At 35.2% G+C, this 14,156-nt stretch overlaps 1 protein-coding gene across 1 annotated transcript; it reads right to left on the bottom strand.

Annotated features, from left to right (window-relative positions):
- Positions 1–2,642: 2,642 nt before the first annotated feature.
- Positions 2,643–13,287, bottom strand: LOC110039263 (10 kDa chaperonin, mitochondrial-like). The gene is made up of 3 exons (XM_020744271.1): positions 13,105–13,287; positions 6,600–6,751; positions 2,643–2,843 (listed from the first exon to the last, which is right to left on the bottom strand). Exons 1-2 carry the CDS (start codon positions 13,207–13,209, stop codon positions 6,644–6,646), a joined length of 213 nt encoding a protein of 70 aa, XP_020599930.1. The 5' UTR covers positions 13,210–13,287; the 3' UTR covers positions 2,643–2,843; positions 6,600–6,643.
- Positions 13,288–14,156: the final 869 nt, after the last annotated feature.

The raw sequence follows: 14,156 nt of genomic DNA, 5'->3' as shown, positions 1-14,156 counted from the left end.
GGTCATCAAGACAACTTATGGCGAGCCGGCATGCCAGTTAGGTTTACGGTACTTGACTTACAATGTGACGCGGGGGGAGTGTTCGTCGTCAAAGGACTATGAAAAGGATGATCCAGTTCTAGTAAACCCTAATTTTGTGATGAACAATGGTTAGGAGGAGACAAAGGAAAAAAATATTACATTCGGAGGCAGTTTGGGACCAGATAACAGCTGCGCTCCATCGGATGTCGTTTTTTTTCCTACTATGCTCCTTCCGGTGGATCGCAGCCGTTGTTTGGACACAACTTTCGTCAGGACTCCGAACGTAATATTTTTTTCGAGACGATGAGAGTTTATATGGATAAGCAAGACGTGGATTTGGATTCAGAAGTTTGGAGAAATTATTCGTCGGCCGAAGGTTCTTCTTAAGAGATTAACTTCTCAAAAAAATAATTAATTAATTTTTTTGGCCTTACATTTTAATTTTTATATTTTTTAAATGTTTATATATTTAATGTGTAATTCTTCAATATTTATTTATATGACATATTAATTATGAATCATATCAAAATATCGGCAATTAATTTAGTGAAAGTGAAAAATATTTTTGATGCATATGTTGATATGATTTAGATCATATGGTGTTATATAAACAGTTATAAAATGTTTAGATGTTGGATGTTTAAATGTGTAAAAATTTGGTGACATGCAAGCAAATTCATTAATTATTTTGGCATTAGATTGAAAGAGAGTTAAGAAGATAATAGAACTTGTGTGTTTGTGTGTGCGCGTGCGTGTGTGTGTGCGTGTGTGTGTGTGCGCTCTTAACATCTGTGTGCGTGTGTGCGCTCTTAACATATGTATGAAGAAAAAAGGATTTGATCATTAAAAAGTATAATTAGTGTTTTTTTTTTATGTGATATCAAAGAAATTGGTACTATGACCTTAAAAATGAATGTTTTGGTGTGAGATGCATAAATCCATAAGAATTGAGCACTATTTATGTAAATGCCCCCTAAATTTAATAATTTTAAAATTCATCATTATTGAAATTTGATATGTATATTCTAATATAATTTTAAAAAAAATCACGGGTGATAGATATTTACTTAAAAAAAAAATAAATATTGTATAAAATATAAGGCAATTCTTTGTCATTCAAATTGTAAGATGGGTCTATTTAAATTAAAAGGTCAATCATTTTGTAGTACAATATAGCACTAGATTTTTTTTTTTAAGAAAAAAGTTACTTGTTATTGTGTATAAAATTGTTGTGTTCTTTTTAATGAATTGTCTTATATCTAGCATATGGCTTGTGAAGGGAAACAAATAAAGCAATCAAAGCATATATTATGAGGTCAAATCTATATAAGGTACTCAAGGTCTTCTCCAACCCTAACAAATTACAAAATTTTTAAGTTATTAGACCACCCCAAACCTACTAGCCCATATTTGATTAAAATAATGTAAAGTAAGCTCAACTTCCTTGAAATGTTGCCCCTAATATGCTCAACCCCTTGGATTAATTATTTTTTCTCCATATAATGCTTTCAATGATAGAATTAATTTCATTGTTTTAAAAAAAAAAAATGAAAAATATAATTATTATTTATTTATGTTTTTGAAGAGAACACAGTCTTTTGATGTAGAGAGGCTTTCTAATATTTAAATAATGAGTTGCCTTGTATGTTCAACAAGGCATTAATCTTAAGTAGTAGTAAGAAAATTTATAAATTAATTACTTTCGAGTAAAAAAAAAAAAAGAAGCTCCTCTTGAAGAGATATTCAATAAATGACGCGCTTACATACATTCATTATACCACACAATTCCTATGTAATTGCATATTAAAACATATAAATTTCACTTTTTTATATTTTTGCCATCCAAAATTTTCATATCATATTAAATATTACACCAATTTTAAATTTTAATTTTAACAAAAGTAAATACACTTTTTAATGTATATAGATAAGACGGCTTATATATGAAAATTACAATTTTAATGTATAGATAAGTCGGCATATATATATATATATATATATATGTAAAATGAAGTTTAGGTTATATATATATAAATTAAAATTTAGGAGTTCCATATGTAAGCATATACAAGTTGAGTGGTGTTCATGAAAATCATCTTTATTACATTGTTTGAAAGATAGGGTCTAGAAATGTTTCTCCTGACTGCAACAAAGGAAGAAGCCTATCAAATATCATTCAGAAATTGGAGCATTTTTTTATTACATAAAAACAATTAAAATTACTCTTAAATTAGCGTTCAAATATTGCAGTGATATTCTCATTCTAAATCTTTCAAATTCAGTATTAAATTTTGTTTGTTTTAAAATGCAATTATCTTCAAAACTACAATGGAGAAGCTAAACAAAAATCCAAACCCAAAAATTACACCTTTGAATATGTGTGTGCGTGCGCGCATGTGCGCACGAATGACCTGGCTCATTGATGCAGCATCTGACATAAGTCCCTCGGGTTGGGGGTTCAAATCCTGTGGCACGGGCTCTTCGAATCAAGAGCAAGCAACCCAGGGTTTTCAACCCTTTGGGGGAATCGATGTTTGACTACTTAATTTTATTCTAGAAATAAATATATATATATATATATATATATATAAAGAAGCAATGTATATTATTCAAAAATGAAGTTATGCTCAAAACATGACAGTCAGTGCCATGAAAATTTCATTTCTCTCAAGTTTTCATAATGATAATGATAATAAGCCAGTTTCATACAAGAAACAAAACAAAATGATACATTCATGCCCACCCAATTCATCAATTATGGCTGTACCTCTCATCATTCTTTAAGCGTCCCCAATATATCATCTTCTCGGAAAAGGTGGAACCTGATAAAAGAAAATCCAAAAACCAGTCATAAACCAATGTTATAGCTCAGATTGATTCAATACTTATATTTTAAAAAAAAGGTAGTTTCTTGTGTTAGTTGGTTTTAACTGCAGACATTTCTCTTTTGGGAAATTGACATGCATACACACCACTCATGTCTTAATGCTCTGCAGCTTGTGGAATGAGTTATATAAGAAAGAAAGATATACATACACACCACTCATTTCTATGTATTTACATATCTCACACCCACATTGCCAACTTATCTATGCATGAAAAGGTATATTTTACTCTAAAAGTCAAAATTGTGATATTTTGACCAGAAATAAAAAATTTGAGTGGTATAAATGTAAAAAATAAAGTTTATTTATTAGATATGTAAATGCATAGTACTTGCATGGTATGTAAAAACATAGAAAGTAAACCGAAAAAGGGGCAAAGTTGTCCAAATGTCAAAAGTTGAATTCAACTAGCACGGTATGTAAATACATAGAAAGTAAACCGACAAAGGGCCAAAGTTGTGCATATGGCAAAAGTTGCACTTATTTTGTGACGCACTATTAAGTGTATTGATGAATATAAACCCACTTGGTATTTCTAACAGTAACATATTTTGCTGTTATATGATAGGAGGACTCGCATACATAACACTCAAAACTACTAAGATTGCACACATCGCACCCAAATTTTAATGTTTAGGCCCATAACACCCAAAACTTTCTAATAAAAAACATATTAACACCCCTGTTAAAGATTCCTAATCCAGTCATCTTGCCACACCCATCCCAAGCCGTGCGCAAGAGAGCTCTGCACCCACAGCCAAGGCGATCCCCACCAGCTCGAATCTAAATAAAAGATGATTTTAGTCGCGAACGAGTTGGGCACATGCGCTTCCGACAACAAGATCATCTAATGTAGTTTAATGAGGTATTGGACAGTATAAATATTGAAGTTGTGAGATACGCAATTTTAATGGTTCTGTGTACTATATATGTAAATCCCCCCATTGACCAAAGAGCTTTCCATACATCATCACTCTACCAGCCAATACAACAAAAGTTTTTTTTTTAATCAAATTGATTTTCATGTCCCAATAGCTCACTAAATAGCATAGTATTCATAAGAGTTAACCCGCTCTTGATCTATATATTCAACTGCGATAAAAAGTGAAAAGGCTTGGAGAATTCACAAATGAAACGGATCATGATCCTCCACTCGATCAAATAATAGAAAGCTTTTAGCAATGATAACTGTGGGAAATGAAAACCCAAAGGGAGGCCAAAGTTGTCTCCCTTTATTTTTTCTAAATCCAAAAAGATGAAACTCATTAGTGACTCGATATTTTCACACCAAAATAATTTTCATATATTCAAAGTGAGACTAAACCTAATATTATTACATGTCTGAACACATTTCAATTGATTAGAAAATATGAATCACGTTACAAGTTTAAGCATTTGCTTTCCATCAATAAAGCATAGGTAGAAAGAAAGATGAACGAATAAACATTTTTAGAGGAGGTTTGGCAAACTTGACTTACGTTTATACACCCAGTAGAAGACAAGATTTGCTTAAGCTTAGCAAAGACAAAAATTTTAAAAAAAAAAAGTAATCAAGCATTAGATTTATATTAATAATAAACATATGTTTCATAATCTTAAAAATTTTTTTAAGCAATTATGATTATATTTTTATAAGCTGGTATTTTAAAGTAACAAAACAGATTTCTATAATTAAAAAATTTAAATTAACATAAATTTGAAGTTCACTTGAGCAAATTTTGAAAAATTGTTAATAGAGCCGGATGGTTTATATGTTTTATTGATGGCCAGAACTAGTTGGATATTCCTTATGAAGAAAAAAATCCAAAAATGAACAAATTTTACCGTCCTTCCATTGCATAAATTTCACTCACTTTCAATACAATATTCAGATTTTCAAAACTGATAATATAAATGAATAATTCAAATGTACTTAGACCCTGCCTTGCAAAAAACGGTATTATCCATGTGAGTTCCTGTGTTGAAATTTTGCAACAGAATGACGTAGCTGAGAGGAAGAATATACATCTTGAGGTATCACAACGTCCCATATAATTTCTGACGAAATATTATACTTATAGCCACCAACCTCATTAATAAAACACCAAATAGATTCCTTGGATTCAAGCCACTTTCGATATTATGATTGAAACATACCCTCATATCAGAGCCTTCTCATCCAATATTCCCCTAAAAAAATTTAATTGTCTCTTTTGTTCACATTCACAAACCAAACTGCACAAAACTTGACACAATATCCATCAAATGTATCTTCCTTGGATATACTTCTAACAAAAAAAGGGATACAAGTTATTCTTCCATACAAAAAAAAAATTAATAACTCTGAAAAACAATCATCCTACCCCAAGTCTGATATTAAGAGGAAGGGTTCGGATGAATATCAAACTTGGGACATTGTTCTGGATAGTCCCACTAATCTAGAGTTATAATAAAACTATTCTACTTCTCTCTAACCATTATGTTGATCAAGTTTCACCACTTAGAATATCGAATTTGAGATTGATAAAAAGGAATTTTGTGTGTATACTAGGAGAAAAAAAAATCAACCGAACAAGATAAAGATATAATACAACTATATGAATATTCACAACCAAACCTAAATTCACATATCTCTGAAGTTATAAGGGAGGTGAAATCCTATAAAAAAGATATAAAAAAGTTGCAAAAATTATCCTATATAGGATTATGTTAGAAAGTTAACACCAACTTTTAAATCTTTTATAAATAATCTTGATAGTGTTCAAATACACAAGTTTGTTCGTGAAGTACTTCAAAATCCATAATAGAAAAAGACAATTAAAGAGAAGATCCAAACTCATGAACCTTTACAAAACTTCCTTCAGATAAAAAAAATGTTAAGTGCAAATGGGTGTTCAATGTCAAGTTTAAAGTAGATGAGAGCATTGAGAGGCTTAAGACTAGGTTGGTAGCTATAAGTTTCACTCAGTCTTATAGGATAGGCTAGTAGCAAGAGACCTCTGCTCTAATAGTCAAGTTTAACACTTTAAAAGTTCTTCCATTTGCAGTGAAGGAAGAGTACGAACTACATCAACTTAATATCAATAATGCATTTCTAAACAGAGGACTTAAAAAGAATATATATGAAAATCCGATCAGGACTGCAAAATGACCCAAATAAACATTTGAATTGTAAACCAGGAACGTCACTTTATGACCTGAAATATTCTCCAAGGGCTTGGTATGATAAGTTTGTCAACATTATGAAATCTAATAAGTACATTTAATGCCAGAACTAGTGCTGATGCAATATAAAAGTTTTTTTTTTCTTTGTTGACCTTTTTATTAAGTTAGCTACGAGCTGTCCTTTTATTCCTTAACATTAAGTCGGTTGTTGTAGTCCAATGATGCAAGCAAATCCCAACTGAATTTCTATAATATCACTATACAAGCTACAATAAAAAAATAAACTTATTGTGAGAATTAAGACGCTCATGAACATTCATTTTTCATGGCTAGCATAAGAACATTGTAATGGCTGTTCAAGCAAAAACGTTCATTTGTGAATTGCTTCCATATCCGTTACATTCATATGTACACACTCATCAATCATGAAAATTATAACTAATAATAGGCCCAAAATAAAAAATAATGGGCATAAATCATGCAAATAAGCTCAGGGGATATATAAATTAACTGAAGAACTGATAAATTAAAAGGCATGAATCCGCATACTCTTTCTCTCCGAGTTTCACTTCAGTACCACCATAGTCAGATAGTCAGGCAGGCAGAAGAACAACATCTCCTTCCTTCACGGCTACAGGTATAAGATTCCCCTCTCTATCACGGGTTCCAGGGCCAACAGCCACAACTTTCCCAGAGTTCAGCTGTACCATGAGAAAAGAATTCAGATTAAAAAAAAAACAGATTTCAATACAAGAGAGGAAACAAGTAGACAGTAATAAATCATAACAGCAATTTCTTTTAAATTAAAATGGTTAATGGATTTAACTGAAAGTAGCATTGCCTGCTTGTTTAGTATAGGAGAAATTGAATGAAAAAGTACTCTACTTTTAATAACAATAAATTGAAGAATGAAAACAGCTTAATAATGTTGGCAAATCAAATTTTCATAAGCTCTATATGGTTGGAAGAGCCAGAAGAATATGGTAATGAAAATAATAAGGAAATTGGATTAAATATGGTTTGCCACATTGTTTGATTGAGGAAAATTCATGTGAAAAAAACTTGTTTCATGTTGGTTGGCGAGAAATTAGTAAGGATTTTTATTGCGAAGAAGGGACAAACGATTCTTTTTTCTGTCGATCTTCCGGTTTATCACTAGGATTATGTAGAGAATTGCTAAAGATAAAAAGGGCATTTGTTCGAACTTTGAAGGTAAAATCCAATTTCCCATTAATACATATGAAGAAATAAACAAATTCTAAAATCATAACTATTAAGCTAAAAAACTGTACACAACAAAGTTGTTGGCACGAATCTCGAAGCAATCGAACGACCCGGATGAAGGCCAAACAATCGGGATGTTCTACCGTCCCACAACATACCACGAAATCAAGCATCGGCCAACACACTATGGCGGGAGATCCTCCCGATTGACCAAGAGTGCAGACAGGGACCACTCGTCGCCATCAATCTGTCGATCCACTTTCAAAACAGTTGACAAGATCGACACTCAACCGGACGCCTCAATCGACCAACCCATGGCATGGTAGCCATTTAGTCATCTCAGTTCAGTATCTACCAAATTACCGTCATATTAAAATTCAAATTCTAATACCCATATAATATGAAATCCATATAATTAGTTAGAGCATTAATTTTATTACGAGTGGTTTCCATAAATGATCCCTATTTTCTGTAATTGTATAAAATACGCCTCTTTAAAAAAGAAGCAAAAAATACGAACAAAGGGACTTTCACCGATTCTCTCTATAGAAAACTCATGGCTTGTTTTACTCTTTTTCTCACTTCCCTCCCTTAATCCTAAAATTTCGAGGCGTGTTTAAAAAAACAATTTAGGATTCAATATCCTAAAAAGATGGTGCGGTGAGCGTGGATCATGCCACAGATGAGAAGTGGGAAAGTTAAGAAGGAGACATTTTCCAAGAGAAATAACAAACATGGAATCCAATAGAGATACTACATAACTAGACATCCATGCACAGGTCCAGAGCTTACAAGCCCAAATGACTCTCATTATTGAGCAATTTGAGGTCCTCAGAGAAGCAATCACTTAAGGAACGGCCAGGCGTCTCGTCTGGAAGCGGAACCTCAAGGGGTCTATGCCCAAAGGGCGCCACTGAGGAACCCGCCTATTCCAGACAATCAAGTCAGCAGAAAACGAGAGCCTGCAGACCTACATCACTGGCTTCAAGAACATGTTGTAAGTTAGAAATCTGACGTCTGACATAACCGAAGCATCTTTGAAATGAGGAGTCCGAAGCAAGCGATTTAGGTATGAGCTAAACCTATTTAAACTTACTACTTTTGCAGAGGTATTGGAGATGACGAATGTGAGCATACTCATCGAATATCTTCAGGTTTCCCCGAAGGGTAAGCGAGAGTCGTCCAACCATCCCTTAAAGAAAGGGAAAGAAAGAGGAGAAACGTGAAAGGTGAAGGACAATCAGTCCTTCGTCAGTCGCCCAAATAACAACTCTCGCTTCCTGGGATCAAAGGGTGAATGATCGAGGGCACTACAACTGGAAGCGACGCTCTGATCAACGCTCGACCCAATATTACGAGCGACCACATGTTTATTGGGAAATGAAGGGTTTAACGCATCTCAACATGTCAATGGTCAAAATAATCCAGACCATCCAAAATAAAGACTATTTAAAACCGGCCCCATTGTTAAAGTCGGCCCGACCTCACGAGATTTGAAGAGATACTGCCAGTATCACCATGACCAATGCCACAACACGGAGGGATGTCGTCAACTCCAAAATCTAATTGAGGAGCTCATTCGCGCTGAGAAGCTCAAAGAATTTATTGTAGTTAGCGCGCACACATAGCGGCAGGGCAAAGCTCCAACAAAAGAACCCTCAAACGAGATTTTCTAAGCGAATGAGGTCCATGTAGCATAAATAATCCCAACCCCGACCCTCCAGCTTGAAAAGACGGCATTCGGAAGAGGCATGCTATGTCGTCTCGTACATACGTAACCATTTACCAATTGTTGTCACGGAAGCAAATCTCCCACTGAAGGAGAACCCCCACAATGAGGCGAGTGTCAACACAACAATAAACTGTAGCAACCAAGCGGGTAATATTCTCGTTGATACACGAAGTTCGGTGAATATTTAAAACAATGTTCTATAAGATGGGCATGAAGGTCGTCCTATTGACAACACCGATCAACCCGTTGTTCGGATTTTCCAAGGAAAGGAAGGAGGCACTGAGTCTCATCGCCCTAGCCATGTATTGGGGAGAAACAAGAACGCAATATGACAACACGAAGGAATTTCTCGTAGTGGAAACCCCGTTGACCTACAACGTTATCTTTGGTTAGCCACTATTGAACAGCTACCGAGCGTGACTTCTACCTACCATGTGGCCATAAAATTCCTCGCCGACTAGTAGGTGATTACGGTCCGAGGGAACCTAGACCAGTCTAGAAGCTGCTATTTATAGCGGTTTCAAGCGTTAACCATTAACCACTCGATATCCATATCCAGAGAGAGGGACTAGTAAGGTTGTCCTCCAGATACTTGTGTCCGAGAAGAACTGGTAAGGTCTTCCTAATTAGTGAACATTTCGATACAGGGTTTGGGAGCCAACTGATACAGACACTTGGGAGCATTAAGAAGTGTTTGCTTGGACCGCAGTGGAGATGCCTGCTGTTTCAATCGATGCAGCATCAATCGACTAAACATCAAACCCTATTCTGGGACGATTCATCAAAAAATTCGATCCACCGCTAGAACTTTAGCCAAACCGATAGCGACAGAGGTGCAGAAGCTGCTAATAGTCGGCTACATCACGAAGCCCAGTACACAAATTGGCTCTCAAATGATGTGATGGTCAATAAAGCCAATAATAAATGACGGATGTATGTTGACTTCACTAGCTTTAATGACGCTTGGCCAAAGGACACCCACCCCCTGCCAAAGATTGACACCTTGGTGGACACATCAGTCAGATACTCGATAATGAGTTTCCTGAAGGTTGCTCCGGCTACCATCAGATAAAAATGCACCCGACCAACGCAGAAAAAACGGCATTTATTATTGCACAAGATCTTCACAAGACAAATTTTGTTTTAATATAATGTCATTCGGGCTTAAAAAGGCCGGAGCGACCTATCAGCGCCTCATGGCTATAATTTTTCTAATAAAAAAGTAAAGAATGTTGAGTTGTATGTTGACGATGAGCTAGCTAAGAGAGATAGTTAAACAAGACATGAAGATCTGAAAGAAACCTTCAAATCTCAAACAATTCAATATGAGATTGAACACCTTCAAATGCACCTTCAGGGCGTCGAGCGGCTCAGCTTCTTGTCAACTCTCGAAGAATCAAATTTCATATGATCCAACTTGATCTACAGATGTGAGCTGTCGCTCATCATCATCATCACCGATAATGTGACTCATTTTGCGAGTGAAAGACTTCTGCGCGAGGCAAGGAATTAACTTAAAGTTCATTTAGGTCCAACATCGTCGGACGAACGGGCAAGCCGAAGCAGTTAATAAACTCATTCTGAATCTATTAAAGAAAAAGATCAAAAGAGACCAGGAAAAATGGGTGGATCTACTGCCAATGATTCTCTGGGCAATCCAAACGACTCCTTCTGTAGCAATCGGACAAACTCCGTTCATGCTAACCCAATGGACGATTGTGCTACCGGTCGAATATGATCATCACAACCAAAGGATCGTTACGGACTCCTTGTTCCTCAGGGATGAACTAATCAAGTGACAGCATGCAATGTTAGCCCTCGATCTTGCGAAAGAAACTCAAAACCGCTCAGTGCTCTGATAGAAGGAAGTCAAGAGGTGAATTAACCGTTAATTCGACAAACATGTACCGGAATTGATCTTATCCTAAAAAAATTCAACCCAACAGTCCAAGGGCAAGCAGTAGGTAAGTTAGGCCAGACTTGGAGAGTGTCTTATATAGTTAGCCAAAACGTCTCACATGGGGCATATCGACTGAAGACGTACATTGGAAAGGAACTCCCATGGCTAATGAGTGGAGACAACTAAAAAAAATTTCCTTGAAAAACTTTTTGGTTTCTTAATGTATCCCTTGTATGCATGACAAGAAGTATCGTTACTTATTGCAATTTCGATTAACACAATGAAAGAAGCTAATTTCTTACTTCAATGCCTCAGCTCTGAAACACTCGGGGAAATTGATATAACCCACATGTACCATCTAGTAAGTTTCGCGCTTCTATTTTCATATATTTGTAGGTTACAGGAGGTATAACACGAATACAACTAACCAATACCATCTAAATAACCTCCCTGACGTACGCAGTGCTGCGTACGTCTTACGTACGCAAATTTTTCTCCCAGCGAGCAGGTCCTGCTAGCCCTTGGAACCCACTCCCTTGTCGGGCTCAGGAACCATGGCCTCCAGATGAGGGACCTTTCACACCACGCCTTCAGGATCCCCAGATGAGTCGACTTGGTCTGTCGGAGCAAGTTCAATCCTCGACCGATTCTCTTTCCTAACATTGCTCTTTTGTGAAGCCGAGTCCATAGCCCGCCTCGGCAAGAATCTTAGGATCCACATAGAGTTCTCTCATATCATCCTCCATGGTGTAATTCAACTATCCAGGGAGTACTAGCAACAAATGTGATCAAGCTTGTGACCCTATTTATATAGCACATTGAGCGCAGAATTTAAAGAAAGGATAATTATTAAACTAGTCTCCTCGAGCTTAGTACCATTGAAAACTAACAATTTTCACTTCCTTTTCGTAGTTGTCACTTTCAAGTAGCAAAAAAATTTGGGGAACTAATATATACACAAAGTACTTGGCACAAATTTCAAAACAATCGAACAGCTCGGACAACAACCAGTCAATCGGGGTGTCCTACCGTGCTGCAACCGATCGTAAAATCAAGCATCAGCCGACACACTATGGCGGAAGATTCAAACAATAGGCCTTGCTTGCAGTCCCGACCAACCAAGAGCGCAGGCAGAGACCCTTGGTCGCGGTCAATCAGCTGATCCACTTTTTTCATGGCTGACGAGATAGACACTCAACTGAGCATATGAGCCGACTAACCCATAGTGTGGTCACCACTCTACCGCTCACTTCAGTCGGTGGAATTCGAGCAAGTCGGCCAACAAAATTATTGCCATATTAAGATTTAAATTATAATACTCATATAATATGAAATTCATACGATTAGTAAAAACAACAATTGTATTACAAGCGGTTTTCATAATTTCTTCATGCAATTATATAAAATACCTCTATGTAAATAAGAGGCAAAAATACGAACAAAGACACATTCACCGGTTCTCTCTATAGAAAACTCCTGGCTTGCTCTACTCCATTTCTCTATTTCTCCTTTCCCTCCTTCACTCAATCCTAAACTCTCAGGGAGTGTTCAAATAAGACAATTTATGATTCAACAAAAGCAATAACATTCCCCTCAGTTCCTACATCCAAAAAGGACCAAAAATAAACAGATACATGCGTTTTAATTTCTACTAAAATCAATTTGTTCAAACCCGAAACAGAAGATCAAGATGCAATTTTAAGGCAACCCACGTTTTCTTTTCTGCTTAATTCCTACAAATCAATACCAGCTAGAGATAAACACCGCTCAATGTAGATTGAATTCAAAGTTCAAAAACCATAAATAGATAAAGGCATCACTAGGTGGTTAAAACATGGTGTAAAGTCCAAAAAAAAAAAAAACCAATTTTAAATCCAACAACCCTTGGCTAGAATATGCTTTTCGTCTTTAAATCTTTCGTTCAACATAAAATAAATTAGAAAACAATTCACATAATATTCGACTCATATCTTTATACGAAACCAAACATGTAGCAGCAGTACGTTTCACTGTGCGCATAAGATTCGCCAGAGATACACAAAAAACTAACATAGGAAACATAATCCAAATCGATACATCAGTTTCGGATAAAATTCAATCCTAGTATCAAATCCCATTGCACCGTCATAAACAAAAATACAACAGAAAATATAAACGACGGAAGCAAAACCAGAAAAATTTGAGGAATCTAACTTTACCTTGCTGGTTTTCTCCGGGAGAAGGATGCCGGCATTGGTCTTCGAAGGAGGAACTATCTTCTCCACCAGAATGCGATTCAGAGAGGGGATCAATCGCTTGGCCATTTGCGGTCGCGATGAAGATTGAGATTGCGGCGAAGAGCTTCGAGTTCTGTTCGCCTCTTGAAGTTTCTTAGGGATTTAGGGTTTAAGGAGGGAAGGCTTACGAATTTACATAAAGACCACGTTTCTTGAGACGAAATTACACTAAATTGTACTTTTATTCTGGAGTGATTTTAAGGGTATTATCGAAATTTAATTTTTTTGTCGAATTCTTCGCGAAGGTTCCTGGAGGCCCAAGGCCCATTTCGCTGATCCAATATTCGGCTTTGAAAGGACTACATGGCTTTCAACGTTAATTCTATTGAAATTGTTTTAAGAATTAAACTATTTATTTACATATATATATATATATATATATATATATATATATATCACAATTATTTTATGTAACACTTAAGCTTGTATGTTTATATTTATAACACTCAAAATTTTAACATCACATCAAAAAATATTTATTATTATTAACTTTATAAAAGTTAAATGTGACTCATCATATATACATTTATGCTCCGAATGTTATGGGTAAATATCCAACATTGTGTTTGATATGTAAGTGTATTAGAATTATATGGCATGTACATAAAATTTTCAAAAATTTTATGTATTATTTGTAGATAATATGATTCAAAGCATTAGGGAAGGTATATATATACTTTACAAATTAATTATATATATACATACTAGGCATGTGATTTTTTTTCAACTAAGCAACTTTTATATTTGTAAGATTTATGTATTTAAATTTATTTACATTTTAAGGTACATTAATTTTAAATATAGTCAAACAAATAGCCCTTAAATATCATAAAATGTGTATCAAAAATCAACTAATCACACTATCCAAATTTTCATAAAAAGTAGAATATTAGATCATGATGTAGATAGAATGTTAAGATATAATTCATATCAAGACATTTTTTTTAATTGTGACATATTCCTAAAATTAAAAT

The sequence above is a fragment of the Phalaenopsis equestris genome, unplaced genomic scaffold (assembly GCF_001263595.1).
Source record: "Phalaenopsis equestris unplaced genomic scaffold, ASM126359v1 Scaffold236019, whole genome shotgun sequence".
Lineage (NCBI taxonomy): Eukaryota > Viridiplantae > Streptophyta > Magnoliopsida > Asparagales > Orchidaceae > Phalaenopsis > Phalaenopsis equestris.
This window is presented reverse-complemented; position numbering and strand designations above follow the sequence as displayed.